Raw genomic sequence first — 22,586 nt, 5'->3', positions numbered from 1 at the left:
TTTGAGGAGTGTTTCTGGTTTTCATCCCATCCCCCTCTTGCAACTCCTGCTTATCCTATAAAGGATGGTTCAACTATTTCCTCCCACCAGCTTGTTCGAGTGCCTTCCATAATGCCCTTATCACAGTGCATTGCAATTCATTGTAGATGGTGTTCATGAAGGACAGGAGTGCAAGTTCATTAGTTCTCTCCATGCCTCTGTCTCTCATCCCCAACATCTGCCGCAGAGCCCTCCACATGGGCGTTCAAGCAGTAATTGTTGAAATGAACGTGCCTGGATCCCTTTTTCCTCAAGGCATCACCTCCATCCATTCTCACCTATAGATTCTAAGAGATTTGTTTTAAAAAGGATTCCTGGGGATCCCCCGGTGGCTCAGTGGTTTAGCGCCTGCCTTCGGCCCAGGGCGCGATCCTGGAGTCCTGGGATTGAGTCCCGCGTCGGGCTCCCAGCCTGGAGCCTGCTTCTCCCTCTGCCTGTGTCTCTGCCTCTTTCTCTCTCTCTCTCTCTCCCTCTCTCTCTCTCTGTGTCTATCATAAATAAATAAATAAATCTTAAAAAAAATAAAAAATAAAATAAAAAGGATTCCATGGGGCAGCCCTGGTGGCTCAGTGGTTTAGTGCCGCCTTCAGCCCAGAGCATGATCCTGGAGACCCGGGATCGAGTCCCACGTCAGGCTCCCTGCATGGGGCCTGCTTCTCCTTCTGCCTGTGTCTCTCATGAATAAATGAAATCTTAAAAAAATAAATAAATAAAAATAAAAAGGATTCCATGCTGGGACATGGGGCTGGCTCAGTTGGTAACTCTTGATTCTCTGGGTTATGAGCTCAAGCCCCACACTGGGCATAGCAATTACTTAAAAATAAAAATAAAATTGCCTAGTGGCTCAGTTGGTTAAGCATCCAACTCTTGATCTCAGCTCCAGTTTTTATTTCGAGCTTGTGAGTTCAAGCCCTACGTTGGGCACCACACTGAGCATAAAGCCTACTTTAAAAATTAATTAATTAATCAATTAGTATATTTTAAAAAAGGATTCTATGGTCAAATAAGTTTGGAAAATACTATATACTCCATCTCCCTCTTAAAGATTATACATGATCGAATAAAGGTTCTGAGAAGTCATACAGTAGAAAAACTTTTTTTTTTCAATGAAAAACCTTTTTAACTTAGGTTCAACCCGGTATTTCTCAAATCTCTTTGACCATAAAATATCTAAACTTATCCTGCGGAACTCATATTACTAAAGAACACACTTTGGGAAATAATGTCAGAACTATTATAACTCAGTTACATTTCCTCTTGTCCAGCTAGGTCCCCTAGTCCACATTTGAATTTGATGGAATGAGACTTTTCTGTACTCATAGAGGTTCCTGTAGCCTTGGCTACAAGTCAGCCGAGCATAATGGTAGTTAGAATGGATCCAAATAAACTCCCATCAAATTCCTGTCTCTATACAAAATAAACTTCCTCATATGGAACCCTGCTGTATAGCACAAGAAGGAGAAAGTGAACCAAATAGCCAGGTGTAGTTCCTTTCCTTGTAAATGCATTTCTGAAGTTCCCTTCTCTGCTTTTCTAGAAGTTTGATTGTAGCATTTTGGCTGCAAGTGAACCTTACAATTTAGAATTTTAAAAGTGTAAATGAGGGGCGCCTGAGTGGTTCAGTGGGTTAAGCGTCCACCTTCAGCTCAGGTCATGATCTCAGGGTCCTGGGATCAAACCCCACATTGGGCAACCTGCTCAGTGGGGAGTCTGCTTCTTCCTCTGCCTCGCCCCCCGTCTCTCTCTCTCTCTCTCTCTCTTTCCCTCTCTCTCATGCTCTCTCTCTCTCTGTCAAATAAATAAATAAAATCTTTAAAAAATAAAGTGTAAATGATCATCACCTAGTTTTATAGCTGATTAGATTAAGAACTGAAGATATTATGCTTTTGTTAAGGTTAACATCAGGGGCAGCTGGGTGGCTCAGTTGTTGAGCGTCTGCCTTTGGCTCAGGGCGTGATCCTGGGGTCCTGGGATCAAGTCCAGCATCGGGCTCCCTGCATGGAGCCTGCTTCTCCCTCTGCCTGTGTCTCTGCCTTTCTCTCTGTGTCTTTCATGAATAAATAAATAAAATCTTTAAGAAAAAAAAGAAAAAGAATAAGGTGATTGGGCTAAGAAACATTACAGAAAAATTCAACATGTTGAATTAAACTAATTTTCAAAACTTCACTTAAGAGCAGTTTGCTAACCTGTTAACAATTAATAAATAAAAGAAAAATATGGCCTGGCCTGAACCCCGTCTGACATTTTGGTGACTAATTATGCCTCGTCCCCTTTTTTTTTTTTTTGGTAGGTGGGGAAAAGTGGCAACGTACCAGCAGGCACTACAGTGGACAGTACCATCACACATCCTTCAGAGTTTGACTTTTACCTCTGTAGTCATGCAGGAATTCAGGTAATTTAGAAGCTGGTTCAGATCTTTGACTTGATAAGGAGATGTTTGCAAATTCAGCAACTGGCTTGACTAGACTTGTTATTCAACACTCTGCATCACTTTGTTAATTTAATGCTTGTATTCTAGAACTGTTATCTTTCGGTCTGCTTGTAGGTGTGCTAGGCAGGAATATTTCTGAATTGAAGGAGTAGATTTCAACGTTTCTCTCCTTTCACAGAGTGAACCCATGTCAGAAACATATTAATCATAAAAGTCTCTCTCTAGGGAACCAGCCGTCCTTCACATTACCAGGTCTTGTGGGATGACAACTGCTTCACCGCAGATGAACTCCAGCTACTAACTTACCAGCTATGTCACACGTATGTGAGGTGCACACGCTCGGTCTCCATTCCAGCCCCTGCATATTATGCCCGGCTTGTAGCATTCAGGGCAAGGTATCATCTGGTGGATAAAGATCATGACAGGTAAGTTTCTCAGCCGCAATGAAATCTCTTTTTGCCTGGATTACCAATGTGTTAAAAAAAAATGAGCTACTATAGAGAAGTTTTTGGAGGAGCTAAACTTCTTTTTAGGGTTTAAATTTCAAGAAGTGAATAAAATTGAATGTGCCTTTGAGAGCTTATTATGTGACTTCTGGTTCTAGAAATGCTCAGGCCTGCTCATACTTGCATGGTGTGCCTATCTATATAGTCTGCCCAAGGGAAGAACGTCTAATTTGGAGTTGCCTGTGGTTTTCCCAAAGAGCCAAATGCATTCAGTTCTGCGCAGGTCGTGAGCAGCCCCAAAGGTGGCCCCCACAGTGCCCTGGCTCTGGTCTGTGCAGTCACAGGCCTGTGGATTCCACTTCATGCAAGGGGAAGTCCTGCACAGTTCACTTGGCTTTCAGTACACTTTGGAGGAATGCACTGGAGTGAATCTGGGCATCTGTGTGGGAGAGGAGGAGTGCCAGACAATTGTCACCCCCAAATAGGGATCTCAGAAGCATCAGACATTTTGACCTGTTACCGAGCACTATTAAATAGCTGAACAAGCTCTCTGCATTAATTTTCTTTTCCAAATGACAATCTGTGAAGTGTAGCGGTTTCTGGGCTCTTCCCCAAGTCTGAATTCAGCTGCTAAATAGTAGACATTCCATCGCAAGTCTATTTCTGTAAGGGTTGAAAATGGAAAATGCCCAGCTGTGGCTTTATACTTTCCATTCTGTAATATACCTTCATCCATTCAACACATTTATTAGGAATTGACTGTGTGCCCAGCACTGTGCTCAGTTCTAAAAATATGAAGATGAGAAAGAACTATTTCCCGGGATTTTCTGTTTCAGAATGGCAGATGATACGGGCAAACAGCACTGACAATTAGGCCAAGGCCGTATAGGTGAAGGTGCAGTGGGACGTTAGAAGAAAGGTTGTTAGAGAAGATTTCATAGCTGGATGGGTGGGATTTGGCTCTAGAAAGAAGAGAAAAGGATTTTCTAGGCAGAGGGTACAATGGACATAAAGAGAAAGCAAGCAACATGTTTAGACAATAGCAAGTTTTCTTTGGCTGGAGCACACGAAAGGGGAAGAGCGGGCCTAAAGCTGGAAAAAGTATGTTAGAGCAAGGTTGTTCTTTGTTAAATGTAAAAAGCTGCTTTGGAGATAAAGCAGACAGTCCTTAGCCATTAACTGGGCATGAGTGGGAGAGAAGAGGATGAAGTAAAAGATGACTAAGCTTGTGAGCTTAGATGGTAAGAGCAATAATAATTTAAGTAGTAAAATAATTAAGCAGCAAAAGTAACCACTGAAGTCAGAAGAGGGATGGTGACTTACAGTTTGCCAAGCCCTTTATATCATAGTAGCCTGAGGACATATGTTCAGAAGTTATTACCATTATCTTAAAAGACCAAAGTTCAAGGAGATGTACCCTCTCCGAGGTCATGTCACCAGTGAGGAGTAGATGAGGGGAGACTCACAGCGTAGTAACATTGCACAGCCAACGTAGAACGTTCCAGCACTATGCCAGGCACGGAAATTCATTCAACCAATGGTTACTGAGACTACACTATGTGCTGGGTGCTAAGGGCTCAGGGGTAAGACCGACAGTCACTGCTTTCTTGGAGTTTACACTTCCTGGGGGGAAATACATAACCATCCAATTAATAGCTTAATTTCACACGCGTTGAGTACCATGCAAGAAAAGTGGAGGATTCTGTGAAAGTATGTCTCAGGTGGCTGTGACCTGAACTTGGGAAGCAGGGAAGATTTCTTTGGGGAAAATGCCATTTGACTGTAGCCTAAAGGACAAGTAGGCATTAGCCACACATAAAAGTAGAACTCCTAACGTAAGCACTGTTAAGGATTTGGGTCTTTGTAGACATCATTTGATTTATTTACTGCAACAGCCCATCCAATAAGTCGAATGCATTTTTCAGTTGAGCAAACTCATGTTTAGAGAGACACAACAAATTTTTTTAAAGAGCCTGAGATTTTGAATCCAGTAGTTTGTGCTATGTGAAATATGTGAAATTTGAAGTGGTCTCTTGTTTGTTACGCTTGGGGTTTTTTGTTTTCTTTTTTTGTTTTTGTTTTTTTGCATTCTTCTCTTTACAGCGCGGAAGGCAGTCATGTGTCAGGACAGAGCAACGGCCGGGATCCTCAGGCCTTGGCCAAGGCTGTGCAGATCCACCATGATACCCAGCACACGATGTATTTTGCCTGAGAGTCTCAGAAAAAGAACTCAACCAATCTGGCACCCCACGCAGCCTCGAAATGTTTCAAATGCCTACCGCCTCTGAGAGAGCCAAGTTGACTTCAGGTGGTCCTCTACCAGCAGCTTGGAATAGTTGCACTGAATCTATACTTTGCAGCACTGTCTGATGCATCAACAAAATTGAGCCATTTTTTAAAAAGTAATAGATACTCCTAGATTGTCTTTTCTGATGCACTGGACTGAATTTTTACCTCATCTTGCAAAGGCTGATCGGCCTGAACTTCCTTAAGGACTTTATGAGAAAGGTTTCTATGGAATATTTTGCTAGCTGTGGTGTTCACCGCATCCCTCTAGTCTTAGAAGATTATTCCTTGTTTTCTGTATCCATTGAGTGGGGTGTATGCATAAGTGGGAAAGAAAAACCAATCTACTTCAGTTCAGCGTAACTTTCTAATTCTGTGGGTCCATAGACTTTTTAATGGAGATTTCTGACTTCACCACTGTAAATGCCTTTAATGAGCATTAATTTTTGAAAGTTTTACAGTTTTATTAGTTTTCCTACTTCATCTTCATGATATCTACAGACTTGTGCTGGTGCAAGAACAGGCTGCCAGGCAATTGCACTATATTTGGCTGCAAATCCAGACAGGCAGTTCTCTTATTTGGTTGACTTTTGTGAATGTGTAGCACAAAGAGATGTAATGCATGTCACGGTGACAAAATAACACTGCCATGGTAAGAGTATTCATGTTTCCCACCTCTCTGAAAAAAAAAAAAAACTTTTAGTATTTTTCAAAGTTTTCAAAAGTGCCCATTTTATGCTGCTGTGTGGTTTGTTAGATCTAAATGATTTTTAAGCTTTTCTCATAGAAAATTAACTTTGGCAATAAACATTTTTTAAGGTCCCTTCTCTTCCTCCCCCAACAATGTAGTTTTTTAGATGAGATTTCAGTATGATTTTATCAGCTACTTCTTATAGATCATAATCTGGCAATTTCTGAAACTGGTCAGAAAAGACATATATTTCCATGACTTTTTAAAGAATTATTTTTATCTGTTTTATAGTCACAGTTGGTGTCCTGTCACTTTGTTTTAAAATAAGCTAGAACCAGGATGCTTCCTTATCGGATAGGCTTTGCCAATCCTCAAAGTACATTGAGTGATGCTGCAACCTGCACAAATGTACCAGCATTTAAAACTTTTTTTCCCGGGAATCAAGGTTACTCACACAATTATGTGCAGTGCAATTTTTTTTTTTTCTTCTCTTTCAACCTGAGATGTACTTGGTGGGGTTTCCTTCCTTTCCCTAAACTAAAATTGCTTAGAAGAGGTTGATTTTTCTGAATAGATTCTAGATTCCGCTCGCAAGGAGACGGGTTCCTTTCTTGTCCAAACAAAGGGAGCTGATCTAAAGCAAGCATCAGTTGAAAATGTAGGGAAAAATGTATTTTGTATTTAGTGTAGATACCACTTTGTGAATGGACAGCAGTTACATAGAGTCTTGGTAGTTCTAGCCAGTGTTTCCCAGCCCCAATTGTACTGACTTGTGATTCTCTAATCCTGGAACCTCAGAAGTGAGAGCTGGAGAAGGGGATCAAAGCCCCAGAGCCGCCTTCCGTGTGACTGAGGAAGGTGCTGGGGGAAGAGACAGACACAATGTGGGAAAACCACTTTGCCCCCCTGTCTGGAGACTGCTGGTGGGGAAACACTGGATCTGATGGTGAAAGGTGTTTGAACTCTGTAGCCGGTCCAGATCGCTCGAACTAGCCTTCTCAAAATCCCAGCAATACAAAGCACTGTTTTTCTTCGGTCTTTTAAAGAAGCTTGTAAATACGTTGAAGTTTACATTTCCACGTGCCGTAGGTCAGCGGCGGCCCCCACCCCCCTCCTCCGTGTTTGCTGAAACTTTAGAAGGTCAGCAGAGTCCCGTAGCTCATTCCGAGGACTGCAGCGGCGCGTGCAGCGGGGCCCCAAGCAAGGTCTGTAACCGAGGCACATCCGAGGCAGGAGTGAAGGGACGGAAGGTGTTCATTGCTTAAGATTTTCCTTTTCTGCAAATACCTCACGTGGATACTACGAATCAGGACCTGTTGGTGAGGGGCTGGCTGCTGCTTTTGCTCACACTTGTTCAGGGAGAGCTCAGAAAATACCCTTCAGCTTGGCCCCCTTGGGCCCAGGAGGAGGAAGCTTCTTTCGGAGAAGCAGGACTTGCCGGGGTTCAGGATGTGCAGAGCCCTTGGCCAGCGGGCACCCCACCTGTACTCGAGGGCCTCAGGCCTGCTTGTTAACGCACAGAAGTGTCACTTCTCACCCTGTCCTGTCCTGCGTGCAGCAGGGAGCGATGCGGAGGGCCACGGAGCCCGGATTGGCTTGCCGGGCCATGGCCTGAATGCTTGACCTTGAACTCTACAGCTTGTACAACCTCAGTCAGTCCTGTACACTGGGCCGAATCAGTGTGGTGGTGGAGGAAAAGCCGGGAGGCCTATTTTTATAGGAAACAGTACTTTTAAGGGGGCAGATGCTCTCATTTTGGATGAAAGGAAAGAAATATGGAAGAACTAGGATTATTGGGGAAAAAAACAAAACAAAACCTGCTGAGGGGGTGAATCTTTAAGAGGTAATCACTATAGAGTCGGAGCTGCAGCAATACTGTTGCAAGCAAGTCTAAATGCATAGTTGCAATTTGGCTTGACAGCTGCAATACCCTAACCCCTCGGGGCCGACTGAATTGTCATGCATGTGTCAATCAATGGGAGGTGTGCATTCTCTAGAAGTAGGTTTAGGCTGTTTGTCTGTTGGTTTCCTTTGGGTTTTTTTTTTTTTTTTTTTTTTTTTTTTTTAATGCAGCCTGGTTAGGCCCTGTCATGTGGTGTGAAAGATTGAAACGTAGCAATGCTAAAGAGTAACCGTTAAGGAATAAGGTGCGGGGACATTAAGAGAGTGGTGACGATCCAAACGAGAACCGATTACGTGGTGTGGTGGTGGTTGTTGAAGCTGCTGAACCCTCGGGGTTTCTAAAGTGAACTAGCTGACTTAAAGCACTCAGAGCCTGGGCACGCAGAACATGTTCATTCTTACTGTAAATTCTGTTTGCTGCTTCCAAAGGTGATGATTTACAAGCAGACACGTTCTGTATGGCCTGTACTTTAGGATCCGGTGCCCAGCCTGTGTCGGAGCTCACCACCTGGTTCCCCTACCTACCCTTGCTGTGGGAAAAGGCAACCCACTGCCTAAGGAGGCCCGCTCTCTCTGCTCTGCCCCAGTGACCCTTTGTGGATGTGCTGTAAGATTTTCTTGCTCAATAGCAAGGTGTTGGGAGCTCTGCTTTCATTTTAAGAAAGTGGAGGCTGAGGGCATTGTATGAATACTGCTTCAACTCCGAGGATTTTTCCTTATAAAATTAAAGGGAAGATCTTGTTATCGCTTAACCATTTTCTTATCCCTTGCTATTGACATTCATGCTCTATGTCTAGTGGCTGAAAATGTTTGCATTTGTTCATTTGACTAATGGTGTAATTTTGGTTTCTATATTGTTAGACCTGTAATGTTTTAAAATGTATTTTATTAACTTTGGACTGGATGTATGTCTCTAGCAATACGAGGTACTTTCTAAACTATTAAGGGAGGGGTGATATCCTCATGTTGAGATAAAATGATGGTTGTTTAAATTTTGCAATTTTTTTTTGGCCTGCAGGGATATTTTGTGTTCATGTGTCCAAAAGAGAATAAATTGGCATTCTTGTGCCAAAAGTTGTTTTTCTTGTTAATTGTCTAATACATACAGAGTATACTGTACTGGTAAAACACATGGTCGCTTTTCAAAAAGTACCCTCAATTTAAGAAATTTGAGAAAGAACAGAGAGGAAACTTTGTGTTTTTAACTCCTGGGTCTCCCTAGCTTTAGAAATTGATATTTGGGGATTTTGGAAGAGCTTCTCAGCAAAATGTCATATATGAAAACTTTTACAAGATTCATCAGGGTTCTGGGTATAGCTCTCAATGGGAAAATCTATTTAAGTGAAGTTTTGAGAAAAACCTGCAGTCTCCAGAGGGCAGTATGGCCACATACTTTCAACACTGACTTCTCCAGAGGAGGCTATGCCTCAATTCACCCAACCTGGGGCTATCCAGTGTCAGGTCTTTAAAAAATTCTCACCACGTGAGGGTGAGTCACAGCAGGGATAATACAGAGGTTTGCACGATATGGCACTTATCCTCAGGGAATTCATGGTTGACCAGGGGAGCACATTCTGCCTACAACTAACTTTACCAGAGGTAGTTGTTTTTTCCATCAGCACAATATTTCTCCCTCTGTATTTTTTTTTTAAGATTTATTTATTTATTCATGATAGAGAGAGAGAGAGAGGCAGAGACACAGGAGGAGGGAGAAGCAGGCTTCATGCAGGGAGCCCGATGTGGGACTCGATCCCGGGACTCCAGGATCGCACCCTGGGCCAAAGGCAGGCGCTAAACTGCTGAGCCACCCAGGGATCCCCTCTCCCTCTGTATTTATCCATTGTCAAACATTTATCACAAACCCAATACATGCCAAGTTCTGCCTAGGTGCTGGGAACATAGAAGAGTAAAATCTAGGGGTGCCTGGGTGACCCAGTCACTTAGGCATCTGCCTTCAGCTTGGGTCATGATCCCAGGGCCCTGGGATCATGCCCCACATCCAGGCTCCTGCTCATGCTCCTGCTACATAGGGAGCCTGCTTCTCCTTCTCTCTCTGCCTGCCCCTCTGCCTGCTTGTGCTCTCTCTGTCAAATAATTAAATAAAATCTAAAAAAAAAAAAAAAAAAAAAGAATTGGGACACCTGAGTGGCTCAGCAGTTGAGTGTCTGCCTTTGACTCAGGGGGTGATCCTGGGGTCCTGGGATCGAGTCCCATATCGGGCTCCTGTGGAGAGCCTGCTTCTCCCTCTGCCTGTGTCTCTGTCCCTCTGTCTCTCATAAATAAATAAATAAATAAATAAATAAATAAATAAATAAATAAATAAATGAAATATTTTTTAAAAAAGTAAAATCTTGATCCTTCAAAGAGTTCATTCTAATGTGGCATGGAGTGGAGAGGCAGTGAGATTTACATTATCTGAGTGCCTAGTATAACCAGTCAATTTATATTGATATCTTTAATCCCAGCCACAGTTCCTTTGAGGTTGACAATGGTGTCCCCTTTTTAAAGATGAGGAGTCTGCTTCAAAGAAGTTAAACAACACGGTTTCTGGATGACATAGCTAGAACTGAGCCCAGGCCCATCTATTATTCCTGCGGTTGAGCACAAAATAATGGGAACTTGGAAGGGGAAACAACTTCTGCCGTGGGGAGTCAGGAAAGACTTTACAGTGGTGGGGAGTTTAGGGGTAGGTGAGCAGGAGTTGGCAAGGTGAAGGAGGAGAGGATGAGGGGATGCTAAACACACTATTCCCAGATAGTTGATTGTGGTAGCTACAATTTTTGTCTATCCAAATGCTTCCCCTTATTCTTCCTTTGGGTGATGGAATATCTCTTATGGGAATCACATTATTTTGTGTGTTTCAGGTGAGTCCAAATGACCTTCCCACCTTGTCCCCCACCATGTGTGTCATGGTCATGTCTATCCTTGAATCAGTCACTAGGGGAAGTGCACCAGCTAGAAATACTCACATGTCCACTCCTGTGAGTCTGTGTGTCTGTGTGTGTGCGGCCAGCAAGTAGGGAAGGCACAGACTGGTCAACACTGTTGTAAGCCATATGCCTCTCTCTCCACCTCTTGGCTCTGGTTTCTTCTAAACTGCCTTTATTCTCCAGAGGCTCATGGCAAATATTTAAGGAGAAAAGGGACACAAGCAGATGAGGAAAGGAGCAACTATATTACAAATTGGAGAAGAGAAAATAAGTGAGTCTAACAAACATTTCTGGAACTCCTATTATGGAGGAGGAACTATAAAGATAAAAGACACAAGTTCTGACCATGGAAAGTTTCTTTTGTAAACTTGGGGCCACACATGCGACAAGGTGGCTTTGAGAGTTAAGTGCCATGAGAAATATATACACAGAACCATGGGATCACTTAGAGAGTTTCCTAACAGAGATGGGAGATGAAGGAAGGCTTCTTAGAGGAAGTGATGACTGGACTGTCCTATAAAGAATAGGAGGGACGCCTGGGTGGCTCAGTGGTTTGGGCGTCTGCCTTCTGCTCAGGTCATGATCCTGGGATCTGGGATCAAGTCCTGCATTGGGCTCCCTGCATGGAGCCTGCTTCTCCCTCTGCCTGTGCCTCTGTGTCTCTCATGAATGAATAAATAAAATATTTTTTTTAAAAAGAATAAATATGAAATGTTATCAATGAACAAGGTGGAAGAAGGCATTCTGAGAATTCTCATCATGGGCAAAGTCACAGAAAAAAAAGAGACCATGACTTATCTCGATGAATCACAAGTGATTTCAGTACTCTTAGATTATAAGGGGTGAGGGAGGAAGAGGAGATGATGAGGCTGGATGACGGACTCAAACATTAGTTCCTGACAGGACAGAACTTGGATGGCATGCCAAGAGGGCTAGAGGGTCCCTAGGTGCAGGCATGTAGCACAGTCTGACCCGTGTCAGCTAAGCCAGCAGTAGTGTTGTGGGGTAGGTTGAAGCTGAAGGGAGGTTAGAGTTTTATTGTAACAGCCCAAGCAAAAGATGAGGAGGCTTGTACTTGAGCAGTGATAGTGCAGTTGGAGAGAAGGAATGGACGCAAGAGATATTCAGAAAATAGAAGCAGAAATTCTTGAAGGTGGATATGGAGAACGAGGGGAAGGAAGCAGATTCATTAGGGTTCCCAGGTTTCTGGCTGGGGTAGCTGGAATGACAATGATACCCCTCGGAGAATGAATGCAGAAGAAGAAGAAGAAGCAAATTTGTGCTTTGTGGAAAGGAGGAAGGTGGTAAGTTTGGTTTTGGGCAAATTGGATTTGAAGATGGTGCATATGGACTGGAGAAAGAGTGTGGGAGCCATCAGCATATAGGTGGTGCGTAAGACCATTCACGTGTGTGTTCAGGGAGATTATTCAGGGCAAGAAGAAATGGAAAAATATGGATTCCCAAGAAAGGCAAATATTTACAGGGTAGACATAGGAAGAGGCATGTCTGAGGGAGAATAAGAAATGCACAAAGAAACAGAAGAGAACCAGTTGTCCTAGAAACCAAAGGAAAACATTTCACTAAGTATACGTAGGATAGGGAGTTGCTGTGTGACACTGGACAAGTGACTTAACTTTTTCTAACCTCAGTTTTCTCATTCACAAAGCAGGGGTGGTACTAGAACTTACCTCTTGGGGTTTTAAGTATTAAATGAGATAATATAGGTAAAGTCTTGGAGCCATTTAGATACAAGCTACAAAGAAGGAAGTGGTTCAACCATCCAATATCGTATAGCAAGACAAAATCTGAAAAGTGCCCATCAGAATTTGTAGCACAGAGGTCATGGGTGACTGTGGTGGGTGCACCATCTGAGGGCGGAGGGGGCTGTTTGTTGGAGGGAGAACTGGAAGCAATTGGGGGGAATGAGATTTAATATACAAGTTGGAAAAAACTGGGAAAGGGGGGAAGCCTTACTGTATGGTCTTCTGTAACTATTTTGAAATATAATAAATATCCAGCTCAAATTTTCACCACAAAGCAAACACATTCATGTAACTCCTACCCATATTTAAAAACAGAAGTTTCCTGGTGCCCCAGAAGGCCCACAGGACACCTTCCTAGTCATTACCTGAGCCCATTCTCCCCAAAGATAATCATTATCTTGACTTAGGTAGTTCTGCTTGTTTTGGAATTCATAAAAATGGAATCATTCGGGTTGTATTCTTTTGTTTCTGGCTTCTTTTGTTCAGTTATGCGTTTGTGATATTTGTCCACGTTCCTGCACATAACAGAAATGTGTTTCATTTTTTATTGCTGTATAATAGTCCATTGTCTGGATATATTACCATCCGTTAGCCAGGTTGGAGACAGTTGGGTTGCTTCTCCTTTCTGGTTATTGTGAATAATGTTGCTGTGAACATGGATGTAAAAATATCTCTTCGAGACCCTGCTTTCAACTATTTTAGGTATATACTCAGAAGTGAAGTGGCTGGATCATATAATTCTGTGTAATTTCTTGCAGAACTACTATACTGTTTTCCACAGCACATGGACCATTCAACATGCCCACCAGCAGTGTGCACATGGGGCCCGATTTCTCTACTTCATTTCTCTATTTCTCACTCCACTTCCTCCATTTCATCCTTACTGGACACTTGTTATTTTCTGTTGTTGTTTTGTTTTTATTTTTATTTTTTTTTAAATTTTCTCCCACTCTTTTTTTTTAAATTTTTATTTATTTATGATAGTCATACAGAGAGAGAGAGAGAGAGACAGAGATACAGGCAGAGGGAGAAGCAGGCTCCATGCACCGGGAGCCCGATGTGGGATTCGATCCCGGGTCTCCAGGATTGCGCCCTGGGCCAAAGGCAGGCGCTAAACTGCTTCGCCACCCAGGGATCCCTGTTGTTTTGTTTTTAAATAATAGCCATCCTAATGAGTGTGAAATGGCTTCTCATTGTGGTTTTGACTTGTATTTCCTTAATGATTAGTGATTGTTGAGCATTTTATGTGCTTATTGGCCATTTGTCTATCTTCTTTGGAGAAATGTATATTCTAGTATTTTGCCCATTTTTTAATTGTACCCTTAAATTTTTGAAGGACAACTGTCATAGGTAATATGTAGTTTGATGTTTTTTTTAATTTGTGAAGATGTTATTCTATTGTCTTTTAGCTTCCATTGTTTTTGGTGTCTTTAAAGATTTATTTATTTATTCATGAGAGACAGAGAGAGAGGCAGAGACATAGGCAAGAGGGAGAAGCAGACTCCCTGCAGGGAGCCCCATGTGGGGACTTGATCCTAGATCCTGCCCGGGATTAGGCCCTAAGCCTAAGGCAGATGCTCAACTGCTGAGCCACCCAGGCTTCCCACTTCCATTGTTCTGCTGGGAATTCACCTAAAAGCTCCTTTGAGGCTGTGATGGTTAATTTTATATGTCAAGTTGATTAAACTAAGGGATGCCAAGGTAGCTGGTAAAACATTATTTCGAGGTGTGTCTTGAGGGTGTTTCTGGAAGAGATTAGCATTTGAATCAGTAGACTGAGTAAAGAGATCTGTACTAGTCAATGTGGGCAGGCATCATCCAATGAATTCAGACTCCAAATAGGACAAAAAAGGCAAAAAACAGCAAAATTTCCTCTCTTTCTTCTTGAGCTAAGGCATTCTTGGATATCGGAGCTCTTGATTCTGGGGACTTACACCAATAGACTGGTTCTCAGGCAAATTTTAAGCTGAGACTGGTTCTTCAGCTTGCACAGGGCAGATTGTGGGACTTTGGGGTTATAACTGTATGAGTGCTATATTCCTATTTCATACATGTAGTTCCTATTATATATGTAATTCCTATCATATATATAGTTCATATATATATAATGTGTGTGTGTGTGTATATATATATATATATATATATATATATATATGATCTGTAGCTCTCTCTCTATATCTTCCATTAGTTCTATTTCTCTGGAGATTCCTAATATAGAAGGTAACTGCCCTTTTTCCTCTGACTACTTTTAGTATCTTCTCTTACTTTTTTATTTTCAACACATTTACTATAAAAGGCCTAGGTACCTTTATATTTAACCTGCTTGGTACTTTATCTTATTCATTTTGCGAATGCAGCACAGTGTCTGGCATACAGTATGCTCTTTAATGTATGCTACACACATGAAATCCACAGATTACCACAGATATTTAAGGAAATAATACTTGAACACCCCTCCACCCTAAATTTTGCTCTCCCCATGATCCTGTCTTATCTAGTTCTGAACTCTAGTCTCTGTGGTCTCTTTCCTTGACCCTGCTCCTGGTCCCTAGACTTGGTTGTCATTTGAACTTGGTTTCTCTTATGTTTAATCTCGCTTTCTCCAACTGCCTTCACTTGGCTGCCCTCAGTCTCAGTGTCCTTTGTGACATTAATCCTCCACCCCCAACCCTGTGTGTGTGTGTGTGTGTGTGTGTCACAATTCTGACATTAGGAATGATAAAGAGTTTTAAAATTCATGTTAAAAAAGATACCATACACAATGGCAATTTATTTCAAATATTATCTTTCAAAACACATTTCTATACAGTTGTAATCTTAATGCATATAGGATTTTGTATTCTGTTATTTCACTATTACATAATGAATGGCTTTCATTTTTCAAGACCAAAGTCCCGTCATTTTGTAGTCATAATAGTTCATTTGGCAAACATTTATTGAATACTTACTGCTTGCCTGACATTGTGTTAGGCACTGGGGGCTGCAAAGATAAAGTTTGTTTTTTCTTTATGCTTTTGTGAGGGTTTTTTAAAATTATTTTTTAATAGGCTTAGAGGAAGAAGGGGAGGAGGAAGAGGAGGAGGAGAAGGAAAGGGAAGGCTATGTCAAAAAAGGAGAGCAGCTAAGTGTTGCCACATGTACCACAGGAAGTGCAACCAGGGACACATAGGAGGGAATATCAGAAGTTGTCATGAAGGCAGGAAGCCTTGGGCTGAATTTTGAAATATAAGTAGATTTCGCCAGTCAGATGGAGAAGATGTTGAGGTTTCAGGGGGTTAATAAATCATACCCTCTCCTCCACACCCGTTCAGAACCAACTGAAAAATGGATGTAATATCACATATTTGGACAAAAAGCAAAATGTCAGCTTTATTGCTGGTAAGACTTAGATAAGAGGCCTTGCTTAGAAGGGAGGACAAATGGGAGTGCTAACATTGCCCTTTGTTTAACATGCTTACCTTCACAGCAAAAGCGAAACAACCTTGGTTTTCCCCTCAAGGAAAGAGTCCACTTTTCCAGATTTCGTGATTAAAAACTTTAGAATAGAATTGAAATGTAAAAAAAAAAATCCCAGTTAAACAGCTTCAAAAATATAAAATACTTAGGGATAAATTTTTAAAAAGTTGAAAAAGATATGTAAGATCTGAACATTGCAAACTAGAAAATATTGCTGATGGAAATTAAAAGAGGCCTTCATAAATGAAGAGATATACTATGATCATGGATCAGAAGACTTAAAGACATTAAGGTGTTGTTTGTACCCAAATTGATCTGTAGCAGGCTTTTGGTAGAAATCTGCAGCAGATTTTAAAATTTATATTGAAATGCAGGAGACTTAAAATAGCCAAAAACAACTTTGAAAAGAAAAACATTGTTGGAGAATTTAAACTACCTGTGGAGGATGAATTCTAAGATGGCCCCATGATCCCTACCTCCTCGTTCAGATCTTTGTATAATCCCTACTCTTTGACGGTAGATAAGACCTATGGCTTGCTTCAAATCAATAAAATGTGGCAAAGGTGATGGGGTGTCATTTTGTGATTATATTAAGTTATACAAGACTCTGTCTTGCTAGCAGACTCGCTCTAAAGTGCCTCTTTCTATCTGTCCCCCCTTACCACTGCTTTTAACCATGTTGGGGAAGCTTAGTGGCAAGGAATTATGAGGGGCCTCTAGGAGCCAATATAGTGGCCTCCAGCTGCTAGCCAACAAAAAATGGAAGTTCTTGGTTATACAGCTGCAATGAACTGAATGCTGCTAACAAGCACGCAAGCTGAAAAGTAGATTTTTTTCCTTGTCAAGCCTCTAGATGAGAACCCAGCCCTGGCCTACACTTTGACTACATCCTATGAGATACTAAGCAAAAGATGTAGCCAAGCTATGCCTGGACTCCTGACCCACAGAGAATGCAAGATAATAAATGTGTGTTATAAAAATAAATAAATAAATAAATAATAAATAAATAAATAAATAAATAAATGTGTGTTATTTTAAGCCTCCAAATTTGTGACGTTTTATGTAAAAGTAGATAACTACAACAATACCTGATCTTGAGACTTTTTACAAAGTGTTGTATTGGCATAAAGATAGACAGATAGGGTCACCCGGGGTGGCTCAGTGGTTGGGCGTCTGCCTTCGACTCAGGTCGTGATCCCCGGGTCCTGTGATCGAGTCCCACATCAGGATCCCCCCAGGGAGCCTGCTTCTCCCTCTGCCTGTGCCTCTGCCTCCCTCTCTCTCTCTCTCTCTCTCTCTGTGTCTCTTAGGAGTAAATAAATAAAATCTTTAAAAAATAAAGATACACGGATGGATATGTGAAAAAACCAGAGTCCAGAAATAGGCCCATATATGTATATGGCCAATTAATTTTCAACACAAATGTCAGGACAATTTAATGGGGGCAATCTTTTCAACAACTGTACAGGCTGTGGGAAAAGAAAAAAGAAGAACCTTGACCTTTATTTCTCAATATACACAAAAATAGCTCTACATGGATCATAGACCTAAATGTAAAAGCTAAAAACTTCTAAAACTATAAAACTTCGAGAAGAAAACATGGAAGAAAACCTTAGTGACCTTGCATTTGGCAAAGATTTTATTTTTAAGCAATCTCTACACCCAACATGAGACTCAAATCTACAACCCCAACATCAAGAATTGCATGCTCCACCAACTGAGCCAGCCAGGCAGCCCTTGGCAAAGATTTTTAAAACATAACACAAGAAGCATCAACTATAACAGAAAAAAATCTCGATAAACTGGATTCTATGGTAATTAAAAATTTTTGTTTTTCAAAAGACATTCCCGTGAAAACCAAGAGGCAAGCTATAACCTAAAGAAAATATTTGCAAAGCATATATCTGGTAAAAGACTTGTATCTAGGATATATGAGGAATTCTTACAGTTTAACAAGACAGATAACCCAATTTAAAAATGCCTAAAAGATTTGAACACTTCACCTAAGAAAATATACAAGTGGCAAATAAGCACTTGAAAAGATGCTAAACATAATTTGTCATTAGGAAAGCGTAAACTGAAACCACAAAGAGATACCACCACACTCCCACTGGAATACTAAAATTAGAAAGACTGAGCATACCAAGTGTTTGGGAAAATGTGGAGCACCTAAAATCCTCACACACTTCTGGTGAGAATGTAAAATAATGCAATCATTTGGAAAACAGTTTGGCTGTTTCTTTAAAAGTTCTTTAAGATCTTCTTTAAAAGTGGGGCACCCGGGTTGCTCAGTCTGTTAAGAATCTGACTCTTGATTTTTGGCTCAGGTCACTGATCTCAGGTCCTGGAATTCAGCCCGCATCAGGCCCTGCACTCAGCAGGGAGTCTACTTGTCCCTCTCCCCCTGCTCCTTCCCCTGCTTTCTCTCTCTCTCTCTTTTTCAAATAAGTAAATAGTAACATTAAAAAATATATCTTGGGGATGCCTGGGTGGCTCAGCAGTTTAGCGCCTGCGTTCAGCCCAGGGGGTGATCCTGGAGACCAGGGATCAAGTCCCACGTTGGGCTCCCTGCATGAGGCCCGCTTCTCCTTCTGCCTATGTCTCTGCCTCTCTCTCTGTGTGTCTCATGAAAAAATAAATAAAATCTTTTTTTAAAAAGTAAAAATAAAAATAAAAAAATATCTTTAAAAGTTATGCACCTGCATTAAGATCCAGCCATTCCATTTATAGGTGTTTACTTAAGCAAATATCCAAAAGACTTGTAGGCAAATATTCACAGGTTTTTGTTTGTTTGCTATTGCTTTTAATTCCAGTAAAATTAACACACAGTGTCATATTAGTTTCAGGTATAAATACAGTGATTCGACAATTCTGTACATTACTGGTGCTCATCAAGATAAGTGTACTCCTAATCTCCCTCATCTATTTCACCCATTCCCCATCCCCCACCTGGCAACCACCAGTTTGTTCTCTGTATTTAGGAGTATGGGGATTTTTTTTAAGATTTTATTTTTAAGTATTCTCTACACCCAACATAGGTCTTGACTCACAACCTCGAGATCAAGAGTTGCATGCCCTACTAACTTGAGCCAGCCAGGCATCCAAGAACCACAGATTTAGACATCAGGGCAACTATTTTTTTTATTGGAGTTCAATTTGCCAACATATAGCATAACACCCAGGGCTCATCCCAAGTGCCCCCCTCAGTGCCCATCACCCAGTCACCCCAACCCACTGCCCACCTCCCCTTCCACCACCCCTTACTCATTTCCCAGAGTTAGGTGTCTCTCATGTTTTGTCACCCCCACTGATAGTCTCACTCATTTTCTCTCCTTTCAGCATGGGGATTTTTGTTTGTTTATCTCCTTTTTCTTGGTTTTGCTTCTTAAATTCCACGTATGAGTGAAATCCTATGGTTCTTGTCTTTCTCTGACTTATTTCACTTAGCACTATATCCTCCAGATCCGTCTATGTTGTTGCAAATGGCAAGATGTCATTCTTTTTTTTTTTATGGCTAATATTCCATCATATATGTGGCTAATATTCCATTATATATATAGCTAATATTCATATATATATATACCACATCCTCTTTATCCATTCATCTATGGATGAACACTTGGGTTGCTTCCATAATTTGGCTGCCATAAACATAGGGATGCACTTCTATTTTTGAATTAGTCTTTTTCTATCATAGCTGTTTTATTTCCAAAGACCTATAACTGAGAACAACCCGAATGCCCATCAACATGTGAATAAATACACAAAGGCTCATATACCCATGTAATGCAATACAGTTCAGCATTAAAAGTAAGGACTATTGATACAAGATGGGTATATGACCCATCTTGCAAAATAATCGCAAAATAATCAGTTAAGTGAAGGAAGCAGCCAAAAAACGAATCTAGTCTGGTTATATAAAATACAGGAAAGTGAAAATGAAAAACCTAAACACAAAGCAGGTCAGTGGGCAGCCCGGGTGGCGCAGCGGTTTAGCACCACCTTCGGCCCAGGGTGTGATCCTGGGGACCCGGGATCGAGTCCCACGTCGGGCTCCCTGCATGGAGCCTGCTTCTCCCTGTTTCTCTGCCTCTCTGTGTCTCTATGAATAAATGAATAAAATCTTAAAAAAAAAAAAAAAAAGAAAGAAAGCAGGTCGGTGTTGGGGTGGCAGGGAAGCAGCATTACAGAGCGGCCCAAGGAGACTTTTGAGGGTAACAGATACGCACGTTGTGTTGATTGTGGTGACAGATTCACGTGTGTTTGCATGTGTCCACACTCATGATATCGCACACTTCAAATCCGTGCAGCTCATCGAACATCAAAGGCACCTCGATAGAAGCCACGCGGGAGCAGCGCTGCAAACAGCGTGCTCTCAGCGCACGCGGGAGGCGGGAAGGCAGGATGGGGCGGAGCCAGGCCACGCATGCTCAGTCCTCCGTTCCACGCTCACCAATCAGGACCCGGTCGGGCTTCCGGGCGCAGCTGTGCCTGCGCCTGCGCCTGCACCTGCGCCTGCACCTGCGCCTGCGCGGTAGAAGCAGCGTGCAGACGTAGGAAGGCGCCGTGGCGCGTGGGAGGTTGGCGAAGCGCGCGGTGCAGGGCTGCTCGAGGCTTCCGGAGCTCGGTGCCGCTTTTACCGTGAGGGCCCAGGGGAGCCTTTTAAGGACTCCAGCCAGGCAAGTGGTGTAACCCATGCTCGGTTGGAAGTGGTATTTTGAATTCGTGTGGGGAGTGGGCTTGGGAGTGGGGACCGACGGGTGGTTGGGAAGCGGCGGCGGCGGCCATTTTCTTTTCTTCTTCTTTTTTTTTTTTTAATTAAATTTATTTATTTATTTATGATAGTCACAGAGAGAGAGAGAGAGAGAGGCAGAGACCCAGGCAGAGGGAGAAGCAGGCTCCATGCACCGGGAGCCCGATGTGGGATTCGATCCCGGGTCTCCAGGGTCGTGCCCTGGGCCAAAGGCAGGCGCCAAACCGCTGCGCCATCCAGGGATCCCCGCTTTTCTTCTTCTTCTTCTTCTTTTTTTTTACTTTCCCTGCTGGGCTCCTCCTCGTCCACGAACTCAAGGGAGAGACGACCGTTTTGCACTCGTGGCCGAAGTGGTCCCAGTCCCATGGCTGGTGATGGGTGGACGTCAGTGGAGGGCCATGGCGGGGGGGGGGGGGGGGCGGTGAAGAGCCTTAGCTCGTGAAGGAGGAGCCAGGATTCACACGTCCTGCTTTTCTGGCTCGGGACCCCAAGGCCTTTCCTTCTTCTTCTCCCCCCCCCCTTTTTTTTTAAAGGTTTTATTTATTTATTCATGAGAGAGACAGAGAGAGAGGCAGAGACACGCAGGCAGAGGGAGAAGCAGGCTCCATGCAGGGAGCCCGAGGTGGGACTCGATCCTGGGTCTCCAGGGGTCACGCCCTGGGCCGAAGGCGGCGCTAAACCGCTGAGCCACCCGGGCTGCCCGAGGCCTTTCCTTCTAAGGGTGATGAGAAATCGAGACGGTGTTTGGGACTCATTTGGGGCTTCATCCGTCTGGCCAGTGCGGCGACTCGGCCGGCCCTGAAACACCCGCCGTCAATCACGACCACGAGGGGTTTCCCAGGCCGTGCGGAGGGGGCTGCTGTCCTTGGAAGATGCCACGAGGTAGAGTGCGCTGTGGGTGGGGCCGCTCCTCGTTTTCCAGGCTCGGTGTTTGGCGCTGAACGTGTCCACGAGGAGGGTGGACGTTGTCCCCACCCTCCTAGAAAACAGAGTGACAAATAACAGAAAAGGTGTGCTAAGTGCTCAGAGAGCAAGTTCCAAGCTCCCTTTTTTACTTTCCTGAAAATTTGAAGTTCCTGCTCTGATGCGTGGTGGTGGTGGTGGTGTTTTGTTGTTTTTTGTTTTTAATGGTGCCCGTGTGCTGACTACACTCGTGCCCTTTAGTTCTGAGAAAGTTTTTTGTATTAGAACTCTGATGATTTCTTCTCCTTTTTTTTTTTTTTTTTTTCCCTTTCTCCCCCTTTTCCTCCTCCTTCCTCAACTGGATTTTTTATTGTTCAGATGTGGAACCTAATGAATGGCTCTTCTGATTTTATTTCATTTTCATTTCTGTCTTCCATCTCTGTTTTTTGTTGTTGTTTGACTTTCTGGGATGTTTTTTTTTTTTTTTCTTTCCTTTCATGCATGAATTTTTGCTGTTTTTTTATTTTTTTAATTTTTTTTTAATTTTTTTATTGGTTTATTCATGAGAGACACACAGAGAGAGGCAGAGACACAGGCAGAGGGAGAAGCAGGCTCCATGCAGGGAGCCGGATGTGGGACTCGATCCTGGAACTCCAGGATCAGACCCTGGGCTGAAGGTAGCACCAAACCACTGAGCCACCGGGTCTGCCCATATTTTCTTTTCTTTTCTTTTTTTTTTTTTTTTTTTTTAAGATTGTATTTATTCATAAGAGACACACAGAGAGAGGCAGAGACATAGGCAGAGGGACAGCAGGCTCCCCACGAGGAGCCCAATGTGGGGCTCCATCCCATGACCCCAGGACCACCACCTGAATCAAAAGCAGATGCTCAACCACTGAGCCACCCCGTACTTTTATATTTTCCTTAAATCACTGCTATTAATAGTCTCCTCTTGTTTAGCGAATGTAATTATCTTTTATCTTTTG

General features: G+C 42.6%; 1 protein-coding gene across 2 annotated transcripts in view; it reads left to right on the top strand.

Annotated features, from left to right (window-relative positions):
* LOC112663833 (protein argonaute-4) overlaps positions 1-8,869 on the top strand; it is a 39,603-nt gene extending 30,734 nt beyond the window's left edge. For both annotated transcript variants that reach the window (XM_035698763.2, XM_035698764.2), the window contains 3 exons: positions 2,330-2,431; positions 2,696-2,895; positions 5,020-8,869. In XM_035698763.2, the coding sequence (XP_035554656.1) occupies positions 2,330-2,431; positions 2,696-2,895; positions 5,020-5,128 (411 nt within the window). In that variant the 3' untranslated portion in view covers positions 5,129-8,869. The remainder of the gene's footprint in view (positions 1-2,329; positions 2,432-2,695; positions 2,896-5,019) is intronic.
* Positions 8,870-22,586: the final 13,717 nt, after the last annotated feature.

Source organism: Canis lupus, chromosome 15, assembly GCF_003254725.2.
Source record: "Canis lupus dingo isolate Sandy chromosome 15, ASM325472v2, whole genome shotgun sequence".
In the NCBI taxonomy this organism is placed as follows: Eukaryota; Metazoa; Chordata; class Mammalia; order Carnivora; family Canidae; genus Canis; species Canis lupus.
The sequence above is the reverse complement of the archived record's forward strand: the minus strand, read 5'-3'. Positions and strand labels throughout refer to the sequence as shown.